We start from the raw sequence: 11,867 nt of genomic DNA on the forward strand, positions 1-11,867 counted from the left end.
TTAGGAGAATGACGCACCGGCAAAAATCAAGTGAATTGGATTCTATAAGGATGTTTAAGCAGCTCCTTTGGGCACAGCTGCAAAGGCTCACCATATTGAAATAAGTACATACAGTGTGTCCAACTCTCTTATGCAAAATCTACAATAGTGGAAAAAACAAAAAATAGACATAACATTTTTTTTTAAATACTCTGGAATCTGGACTTAAAACCAAGGTTTTAATCTATCTCAACAGAAAAATATACAAAGATCAGTAGATATGGCTAATTTTTATAAGTATTCTTGACATTCAGGTTTTACACACAGTCATAATAACTATGCTGAAAGAGGCAAATGTTTTGAATAAGAAAAGAGCAATGAGAGATTGCACAACAAATATAACACTGCTTTAGTCTATCTAATAAAAATCAAAAGCTGGAGGGCAGGATAAGCAGGTTCAGATCATATCTAACCGTCTATAGCTCAACATAAATCAGAGTAAAACTCACAGGTGGGGTACATCAAAGCTCCACTCTTAGGCAGCTTTTATTCCACCTCAATATGAGCCATTCAGTTTATCTTCTGTATTACTGAAGAAGTACACTTTTTCTTGAGTTGAGGAGGTAAGTGAAACAATTTGCCAGTGAGACACTGCAATGTCTTATATCAAGTGCATAGTATCTAATTATATAAAAATAATCATTCCATTGGCAAATCATCTTATTTACCTAATCAAATTAAGGGTAAATACACTTAATTTAAGAAACTAGATATTTTCCATAGTTTTTGTAGTGTATCACTGAGTCACAGTGTTGAATATAACAATGTGTAGAAGGGTCAGAACTTTCTCCAGCTAAACACAAATAATACTGAATGCATTTTTTTTTCTCAAAAAATGAATAAATAAATAAAGCTTAGAAGTCAGAAATCAGCTGTACTGTATGACTCAAAAATGCTACTTGACCATATCACACCAGTTGTTAAATTGCTGCACTCACATGTGAGTGGAGCTGGGCGGAGCGAGACATGCATCTGGCTGTTGTCAGGTTACTGGATTTTAGGTTCTTGTTTAATTTTCTATGGAACTAAATAGTCTCAGCCCTAAATGCATTTAAGATTGCTCAGGTATGAGGCGAGGTTATCAGACACCTCTAGACTTTTTTCACACATCCTGAAATTTTCGGTGCTCCTTACTGCTGAAATAAACTATTTGGGTAGATCATGATTGAAACATTATCGATAAATGCCCCATCAATGCTGCTTTATTACTTACATCATAGTTAAGCCACCATGTGCTGAAGTTTTAAAAGGTCTTTCTATTTATGTGAATATGTTTTCCATTTAAATGCACATTGCTTTTTGTATATACTTAGTTTTTTATCTTTGCTTCTTTGTTTTCCTGTGAAGTACATTATTTGTTAAAATAGTTTATTAACATAGATGATTTGTGTCTTAAAATGCAAAAAAGATTTTGTTCTATATTAAAGAGCATAACATTAGTTTTTTCAACTCTATTATTATGTTTTAATACATTACATTTTTTGAAAACATCGCTCTACTGTTAAAAATGCAGGTTACATACATTTGGGTTTAGAGATAGAATCACTTTAATAAGTCAGATGAGTCAAATGAATAATGAAAAAGGGAATAATCGGTCTGAGGCATGCAGGCTATTCAACCACCCAGACTCCTTTATTATAGAACCAAGCTGCTGTAGCCTGATACAAAACCTCTAACCCTCCATTATTGGCTGGAGCCGTCACCAGAACGCAGCACACTTGGCTCAAACAGATCCAGTTCACTATGTAACATGGGAATCATAATCTTTATGCTTCACATTTCCCTAAGCTTTTTTTTTTATTGTTTTGGCCAAAGTCTAACAATTCAAAAACATCACTTTTGTCAACAAAAAAAAAAAAACATACATTATTTATTCCAGTGTGTTCTAACTTTGCTAAGATCCCTGAGACTTTAGAAGAAACTATCTGACTGCTTCTTAAACTGTAGGTTTTTATTGATTTTTCTATCCACATTATTCAAAAATTCATTGTTAGTGTATTTTCTCTTTTAACCTCACTTAAATTGAGTTTTTTATCCTTATGGAAAAAGAAAAAAGTAAATACTTCATCTATAAAAAGTGATTAAAAAATGTCATCATTCCATATTTATAATGTATAATATATAATATATACATGGTAAAGTCAATGTCTTAAGGGAGTTGTAGCTGTAAGCAGGGAGGATCTCCTGTTATGATGCTACCTCAACAGATGATGGCGAAAGAGATCACTCTCTCTACAACAGATTATATGCAGCCTCTTGCTGCAAACACAGACAAACCTTAGCTTCCATAAGAAATACAGTCTACTATGTCCATTTTAATATACAAATTTAAAAACACGTCTCAGGTCCAGTCTGTTGTTCAAGGTGACACAGAGGTGTTTATACTCCTCCAACTCTTCTCCCAGATTGATATTAATGTTTGACTTGTTCCTGTTTCTTCTGAAATCTAGCACCATCTCTTTTGTTTGTTCACTTTCAGATTATTGTTTCCACACGATGTCACAAAGCTGTCCGCCAGCTCCTTACTCAGTGTTTTTTTCCATCTCTGAAGCATTCAGTCATCAGTGTAATTTGCAGGTTAGGGCTTGGGAATCCTGAGGTCCTGAGTTCAAGCCCCACTCCCACGGACTGCCACTCTGGCTCCCTTAACCCCCACACTGCTCCCTGGGCGCCGCACAAAGGCAGCCCACTGCTCCCCAAGGGGATGGATTAAATGCAGAGAGTGAATTTCGTTGCTTTTTTTTATTTTAATGACATAAAAAAAAAGGAATGGTGTAAAAACCATCCCCTGTACTGCTCCTGTGCTGCTGACTACCTGATCAAACACTTGAACCTTCATTCAGTTAGTCTTTAAGCCAGACCTCCATCTGAGTTTTCTGGAGTTTCGTACGAAAATCAGGCTGAATTGTACAAAATGCATTGGAGAAATTAAAGAACATGATCCACACAGGGCTGTTTGCCTTGTCTAAATTACAGCAGGTGTGTCAAAGCAGGTTGTAATGATATCTTCCACCGAAACACCATTATGAGTAAGCACTGTAGGGCATCCTAAGAGTTTCTGTTTGCTTACTCAGGTGGACCAACATGGGGGCTCCATGATGAGATAAAACTTCTCTCTCTTCTCCAAACTCCTCCTGTCTTGCATCCTCTTCTTTTCAACTCATAGGATTGAGGATGTAATTTAACTTTAATTTCAGCTTTTGACAAACAAAAACATGTATCAATACTCTTGTTAGGTTTCTGTTTCTGTTATGTTTTTCTTTTGATATTCAGTTTCTCTTTGCTCTTTGTTTTATGTTTTGTTATGGTTTAGTTCTTATTTTGTTGTGTTCCTTGGGTTTTTCTCAGTTACTGTCTCAGTCTTGGTTCTGTTATATTTTCTTTTTAGTGTCAGTTTTGCTTTACTCCTTCTATTGTTAGTGGTTTTATTTTTATTGTTGCTGTGTTCTCTGGTTAATTCCTAGTTACTGTTTCAGTCTTGGTTCTGTTTTGTTTTCTTTTGAGTATCCAGTTTTGTTTTACTCCTTGTTTTCCAGTTTAAAGAGTTTAACTCTTATTTTGTAGTGTTTTTCTGGTTATTTTCAGTTTTCTTGGTTTATTTGTTGTCCTCTGCTGCCCTCTTATCTTCTCCTTTTTCCCCAGCTCTTTTCCTCTCTTGCTCTATGCCCACCTGCTCCCAGTTTGCTCATTAGCCCTCTCTTTTGTTTCTGTCTCCTATAAATACTCTTGCTGTTCAGTTCCTCTTTGCTGGGTCCTCGTCTAACTCCGTCATACTTCCTCCTATTCGTCTCTCTGAGCCTCCCTCCTTGAGATCTTGGTGTGTTTTGATATTTTTGATCATTGGACTTTGGACAGCTGGTTTCATGTTTGTTTGGACTTTTGTTTTCTTTTTTGATTTTTGGATTCCTAGTTTCCCTGTTTATTTGGACTTTGGTTTTTCATTTTGGGTTTTTTGGTTTTCATTTTTTTTTTATTCATCATTAAATCAAATAGAAATTAACCTCTGCCTTCCTGCCTCTACTTTGGGTCAACTATCCACTAATAAACCCTGACAACCCTTGCAGATGTCGATGCATCGGATCATCGGCTGTTGGATCGATGCATCGATACAAAGCGATTATTATTTACACCCCTAGTATTTTTATACATAAATAAGGGAGTTGAATGTCATTTTTAAGTGTGAGAAATTGGGAAGATAGAGTGAGAGTGTGTGAAGACACTGAAATGGGTTAGTCTCACTCCCAATAGAGGAGAGTTGACAACCCTGCAAATGATACAGAGCAAACTGGTTTATTTGGATATTATCATGTTTTATGCAAAATTAGTTACTTTTGCATGCAGTCTGATATATGTTTTATATAACATGCATGTTGTTTTTTTACAACGTTACATGCGGATTTAAGTCTTTTTTTTTTTTTTTTTTGCAGAAAAAGATGATCTATATGGAACCCCATGCAATATGTTTCTCCGTTAAACAGACTCCAGGCTTCCACCACAGAGAACATAATTTCTCTGTGTCCACAGATGCTGCGTGGAAAATAACAGTGCAACCTGCAGGGAGACAGTGACGCCGTGCGGCCGCATCCGCGAAGGGCGCAGCGCGACGTTTCGGTTTTTTTCCGCTCCCGTTATTTTCTCCACAGCGGCTCGATCTGACACAGCTCCACAATGGAGACCAAACCGGTCATCACCTGCCTTAAAACGCTCCTCATCGTCTACTCCTTCGTGTTTTGGGTAGGTGCAAATCTCATTTTAATAACCGCATATCTAAAGAAGACCAAATGCGGCCGCTGCGCCGCTGTGCGTGTTTTTGTTGTGCGTGATGAAAGGCCGCTCGGTACCAGCATCGTCGATGGAACCGGGCTGTTGACTGAGAAAATTCAAATGATTTACAGAAATAAGGCCGCTGTCTTGCGCGTTTATGCGTAAAAGCAAGGGCGCATTGCTCCTTATGTAACCAGGGGCCACAGGTTTGTGGGCAACTGGGCGTCAGTGCGTTTATCTGGCATCGTAGCATCATGGTCGGTGTGAAGGAGGTGGAGGATGTTAACTGGAGAGGGAAATAAAATATTAGAGGAGAGGAAAGCAGCATTGGAAGTGTTGGAGCAGGGGCTGGCCTGTTTTCTGAACAGATACTGTAGATTTTAGGTTTGCTGCTAAGGGCCCTTAATGTGTCAATTCTAAGTGCTGGAATGTAATGCGTTTAGGATATTTTCACTTTGAGTGGGATTATTCCCACAGGAAATATAATGGCATAGTCTCTGTATGTAAGGAGCTCCTGTTGCTGAAATACATTTTAATTAGATTGCTTCAAAAATGAGATTATTGGAACTAAAGCAGTCATTTTCCTTTTAAAACACAAAAACAGTCTCATGTGTTATTTAGATGAAGCAAAACGCATAAAGTGTCTAAAACCCCTCAAGCATGAACCATTTACAGATGAAAATGAAAGCGTTTTATGCAAAGGTTTTTACTATCACCATTAGTGTTACTGGCAAAAGGAAGAGATGAGCCAAAAAGCTGGGCTCAGCTCCAATTTGGGAACATGGACATTTTTTTTTTTCAAAGACTTGTACTTAAAACTTACCCACAGCTTTCAGTTGATTTTTTTTAACCAGTTGGTGTAGGGGAAAGATTAATCTATTTATAAAATTTAGCCTGTTTCTGAAATGAAAATTAGGTTTGGATAGTTTCTGCTATTCTTCACTGTTCTGTTTTGTCACCTCCTGGAAGATAAATGGATAGATATTCCTTCAGAAGAGCTTTTTTTTTACTGGTTGACAGACATACCCTATTAGAGCCATAAGAGTGATACAATTGTGAAACACTTTTAATATAGCCATGTAAAATATAAATACCCATGTAAACACCCTGTATAATGATCCTACTAAAAAAGAAAAAAGCTGTCATATATGGATGCACTGTATATACTGTATTTCATGCACTTTTTTCTTCCATTGGCACATTCTTCTTCTTTGACTATTTGAGCTGATGTAACAAGTACATTTCTCCACTGTGAGATCAATAAAGTCAATCAATCAAATACAAATTAATTATTTTAAACCGTTCCGCTGTTTTTTAAAGCAGGCAATAAGCAATTAACTTAAGATTTGCTTACAACAGGGAGTTAGTACCATATGTGGATGATGACATGTCATCTAATTATGCATGTATCTGATTGGGTATTACTGCACATGAGATACAGATGCTATTTCGTTTTTAATAGAACAGTTTTTAAAGAGAAGATATCAGATGGTGGAAAAAAAATAAAAACACACATAGGTGAGTTAGGAGAGATACAGAAAGCAGGGAGTGAACAGCCAGACCAGGTAAGACAGGGCTTACTGTTTTCACTTTATGTATGCCAATCACTTTGAATTAGTAAATATCCAGTTTAAGGACAGGTGCAACTAATTTCTCCCCTTTTCTGATTAAAATGAAGACAGTAAACCTGTAGTGGCATTGGAAGTCATTTTGAACAGGGGGCGCTGTGAAAATGTCTTTTTGGGACAAAAGACCTATGAGCCTATAGGCCTATTTAAAATACAATTAAAATAGATAATTAAATAGATTGAGATTCACTACTTTATTGTCATATACACTTAAGTGCATGCAACCAGGGTCTGTAACACAGACATCATCAGTTCTCAGGTGAATATATGAGCTATTAATTAAACTTCACAATAACACTATAACAGTGTAGATTTGGTTAACTGACATGAACCTGACTCTCTGTGTTTATGTCACATGTGGCTCTATTAGAGCCAAAATCCTTTTATGCAAACCACAAGGAAATAATTACATTATTATACTATTTAAACTTTATTGAACAGTGCTCCACATACATTACAAAAAGAACACAGGATCAAAATAACACTATAAAATACTGTGGTTACATTAAACTGCACAAATAGATTTGAAAGTGCGTGGCAGCACCATGCTCTTACTTAAAGCTATAGGCAGGGTTTCCTGGTTACGGGTGTCCAAATGTTCAGGTGTGCTCTGAGGTCATAAAAAAATGTGAGGTCATAAAGTCTCTCATGAGCGAAAGAATCTGAAATGCACTTGTGTGCCATATTTCCTCCTTGTTTCTGTCATTGACTATGTACATTCACTAGTCTGCTGTTGCGAGCGGAATACCTCGCTCTAGCTTGCTGGACGTTACCATGAAAACGTAACTTCCATGAACTTGTGTTGATTAGGACTCAAAACAATTAAATAAAAATCCAAATACACGAAATAGTAAAATAAAAAAGTCTAAATAATTTCCCAAAATATTCATAAGAAATGTCTAAATTGTGCAAAGTATTTTTAATAGCTTTTTTTAAAATCTCCCGCGGCCATGTGCTTGCATGAATTAGAGTAACAACTATAATCAAAGCAGAACAGAATCATAATGTTTCCAAGACGAGTTCATGTCTGAGGCAGACTCACTAGGTGCAGAGCCCTTGAAATCATTTGCTGCAGTGTCTGCGTGTTAGCTTTCTAAGCTACTGGTCTTAGACTTTCTCTTCCCCAATAAAAACTATATAAATAGTATATACATATATAAATGTTCACTTTATAAACTCTGGTGGAAGCTTTAGACTTAATCACCACCAGTTCTCTTTTGTATTGGCGTTCAGTTATGCATAGATGTACAACTTTGGTTTTTAATATCTTCTCTCGTGATTTGGGTTCTGAACTGCATTTTGCTTGTTTTTTTCTTTCTTTGCCACTTATTGAAATGCTTCGATGCTTACTAAATATTCAGTTATGTTTACACAACATCTTGACATACAGTCTAATTACAGATAAAAGGAAGAAATCAGCATTTTTATTTACGGTACATGTCTTTTGTACATGATTTCCTCATTTTTTAAGCTAGGGAAAATAATATTGGCCTTCTTTCAGCTTGCTGAGCAGCTCTGCACAACAACAGGTTGGGGAGGGGACAATGATGTATTGCTTTAATTTCAAGACATTAAAAACATTTTATGAACTTAAAAGTACTTCTAAGAGTTCATTTTAGTGATTAAAATATAGGAAATTTACCTCTGCCTAATTAATGTCAGCTTCCTTTTCTCTATTGACTGTTCTTGATGCTCGATGACTGTGTTGCTTTACACCTTTAACATGCAAAATATATGCCACAATTTTTTTTAAATAAACTACTTAATTAGGCAATTTGAATTTCATTGAATTGGACTCAATAAAATTGTGAAAGTTTGGTTACCTTGTCTGATTTATCCAAGAAACTCTTCATGTTTTCAAAATCCCAAATATGTTATTGAGTTTTTATTTCTGACAGAAATTGAAAGCAAAAAAATACATTACTAAAAGAAAAGGAATACATTAAGATTTGTTAGGCTGTGTGTGTCAGTAAATGTTTAGAGCTGTACCATACCAAATCAGTTTTTAAAAGAGAGAAATGTATCTGCACTGCCCAACTATATTGTTGTTATACAGCAGGGGAAGAAAGCATAAGACACACCCTGCAGTATAAAACAAACCAGTCCTGCACTATGGAATCTTTCTTAATTTCCAAGCATCTTCAGTCAATGCATATGGAGCATGTTACATAAGCATACAGAAAGTTAAACAGATAATAGATAAAAGATTTTTAATATGTTGATAGAGTTGTGATTTTATTGTACCCTGCAGAGATTAGATACACCCTGTGCCGGATGAAAGAAAGTGACACCAGAAAATAACAGATCCTCCTCCATGTTTAAGAGTAAGAACAGTGTTATATTTTTATATGCTTCATTTTCCTGTCTGTAACCATAGATCTGATATGTCTTGACAAGATTGTAAACATCTGTGATGATCATGATTAGTAGACTTACCTTAACTTACCTTGTCCTTTTGTCACATTATTTTCAACGTTTTCTAAGGGTAGCAGCATTTTTTCCTAGGCTTGTTTCATGAGTTTATTTTTTTCAAATCATTTTGTTGAAGCATGGTTTAAAAGCAATGTCTGACTTTTATTTTAATAGAATTTCTACTTATTACATTTCTCAGATTCAAGTTATTTTTGTGTCCATTGTGGGTTTTTCTTTTATCCTGACATAGAGGATGAGGCTGATTCTGTTGGGTTATGTTTTTTTTAGCTCTGATTTTGGATTTCTGAAGGTTCTTCGCTTTAGATTTTGAAAAAAAGTACCAGACTTGGTAAAAGTTTCTGAAGAACACATGAACAACTAAAAACAAAGGGCTGAAGAATTCTGTTCAACAACTTCTTATTCTTCTTACATATTCTCTCTGTGAACTCTCACTAACACGACTGAATTGCTTTTGCTGGATCTGGGTAAGGCACATTTATTTTTATAGCACAATTCAGTACAAAGACAATGCAAAGTGCTTTACATGATTAAAATATAGGAAAATAAAACAGAATCAAAGCAAGTAGGAAAAATAAATAAATAAATAAAATAGAATAAAATAAAATAAAAAATGCAAAAACAAAAAAGAACATTAAAAACACTTGGGTAAAGCTAAATGTTATGGGAGCGCTGATTCCAGTCCCCAAGTTAGATAAGTCTTGCAAAGCTGAAAGAGAGAGCTGAGCATGGACTGTGGTCACAGACGTGAACCTTTTATATTTAGGCTGGATTGGGTGGTCTGCCAGTACTCTCTAAAATCTACTGCATCGGGTTTCAGGCAACCAAAGGGAGGAGAGTCATAGCTTGGCCTGGGGGGGTCTCAGCAACTCCCTTAGGGCAGGAAAACTGGTGCAAGATAAGAGAGATTTCCAAGTCTTAGGCCTCATTTTCACTGTCTTAACACTTGATGTGGTAAAAACAAAAAGTCCTCAGTGTGAAGAAGTGTCACGGTTCTTTAAATACACATGGGGAAAGGGCACGCTGGAATGCAGAGCAGGTGTTGGAGTCTTCGTCTTGTTTTTTACGAGCATATTTTGCTATCGCACCTTCTGCTTCTTTATTAGGGAAAGGAACAGAGAGAGCTGACCCGTTTTAAACTCTGAGCTGTAACCATGGTGGTTGGCGTTGAATTTCAAACAAAATCTACAAGAGGGGGCTGAGAGGCGACGAGGGGCTGTGGGGCTCAAAAAGGGAGGAAGAAAGAGCACCTCAGGGTGTTTGGAATTCAGTGTCAGACAAGCAGCCTGAATAATCCTCATAATGCTCCTCACACTTGAAATCCTCAGCGGCATGGAGAGTTAGACTCAAGCAATGACAGTAAATAGTTTACTTGTTTGTAGTAGCAGCTGTTTGGAGGACAGGCTCAAGTACAACATGATTATTAAAAAGGCAATACTCACTGACATGACAAATTGTGTCGACTTTTTAATCAATGTTGATAGAAATACTAATTATATTTCTTACAGATGTTATCAATGGAGTCAGTTCCTTTAGATTATGACGGCTTTTCCCAAATAGAGACAATGACTTCCTCATAGGTGCATAACAAGCTGTATTTTCTGTCAGAGGTTAAGTTAATTTGGAAAATAATAACATTTTCTTTTTCTTGTGGAAAAAAACTAAAATCAAACACTGTAGACAAAACAGAACCTGTCTTTAAAAAATCTGAACTTACCTTGTTAGGCCGGACTTTGACTAGGCCATTTTTACTATCAAGATAAACTTCAGTCTGAATGGCTGCCTTATAACTCTGGCTGGATGTTTAGGTCCAAAGACGTAAACCAAAACCCAATCAAACATATACTAAGTTATCGCACCAGTATATTTATATGAATGCCAATAACAAAAACAATTTATAAAAACAAATGACATGATTTAATATACAGGTTAATTTTTTTTGTACATAAACTTGTGAAGGCAAATCTGTGTTTTGCATGGTACAATATGGTGTCACAAACCTAAAAAATTTTTACCAGTTTAATAATGGAGAAGCTATTAGTCAGCTTTATATATTTTTTGATATATTGAAACTAATAAAATTACTATACTATTGTATTCTATTTATTTTTTAAGAATGTGTTTATTTAAGAGCAAAATAAAAAAAAAACACCTAGAAAAAATACACTATTATATTATCTTCCATGTGAATCCCCAATTGTTCATGCTTCTTTGCCTTTTTTAAAAAGTGATTTAAATCAGCCCTTCCTGTCTTTATCCATGCCGGGTCAGATCCTGCTGTTTAAAAAAGGAGGCAGTGAAAGCAGAATAAAGCGTTAGCCTCACTGCATGCAGTTAGCCAATCCTTGTAGCTACAGTAAACCAGGTCCTGGAAAAAGACACAGTGTACCGCCTCCATCTGTCTTTGGACTGCTGATTAATCTCGATTTTCAGCTGATGATATGCTAACTGTTTCACCTCCAGCTTCTCTTGGTAAGTTTGCTTTAACCTCGTAACATCCACCTAATTTTGGGTAATCCTCGCCTATTTTGCATACCCAAATGGAAAAGCAAATAACTTAGTAACTGTAAGCTCAAATTACATGTGCAATACATCATTTGAACGCTAACACCCTCTAGTTTCCTCATATTTAAATAAATAAAATGGGTGACTAGAACACAGACCAACCTGCTTCAGTTCAAACATGACTCAAAGTTGTATTTGAACAGCAGCAATAAAGACATTCTTGAAAAAAGTCAGGTTTTCTTGTATTATATTTGTTCTACATAATGTCAACAACAAATGCAGAAAATTTCAGACCTCTAGCTATAACAGTTCCAGAGCTGTGAGGTTTGGAACTTTTGGTCAGCTTGGAGCTGAGCACAATGGCTCCACCTGCTGGTAGAAGTTTACCGGTGGAATTTTATGCATTCTGAATTATTACCCCCTCTTAAGGTTCACCAGGTCGCCTGTGACCCGGTGGGTTTTAAGAGGTTAAAAACATGGATAAAAACTTATATAATACAT

General features: G+C 36.1%; 1 protein-coding gene across 1 annotated transcript in view; it reads left to right on the forward strand.

Moving 5' to 3' along the window:
- Window positions 1–4,615: 4,615 nt before the first annotated feature.
- The window catches only part of tspan7 (tetraspanin 7), a 23,215-nt gene continuing 15,963 nt past the window's right edge, over window positions 4,616–11,867 (forward strand). The window contains exon 1 of the mRNA XM_015385379.1: window positions 4,616–4,773. Coding sequence (XP_015240865.1) covers window positions 4,708–4,773 — 66 coding nt within the window. The 5' untranslated portion in view covers window positions 4,616–4,707. The remainder of the gene's footprint in view (window positions 4,774–11,867) is intronic.

This window comes from Cyprinodon variegatus, unplaced genomic scaffold, assembly GCF_000732505.1.
Source record: "Cyprinodon variegatus isolate N-32 unplaced genomic scaffold, C_variegatus-1.0 Scaffold337, whole genome shotgun sequence".
In the NCBI taxonomy this organism is placed as follows: domain Eukaryota; kingdom Metazoa; phylum Chordata; class Actinopteri; order Cyprinodontiformes; family Cyprinodontidae; genus Cyprinodon; species Cyprinodon variegatus.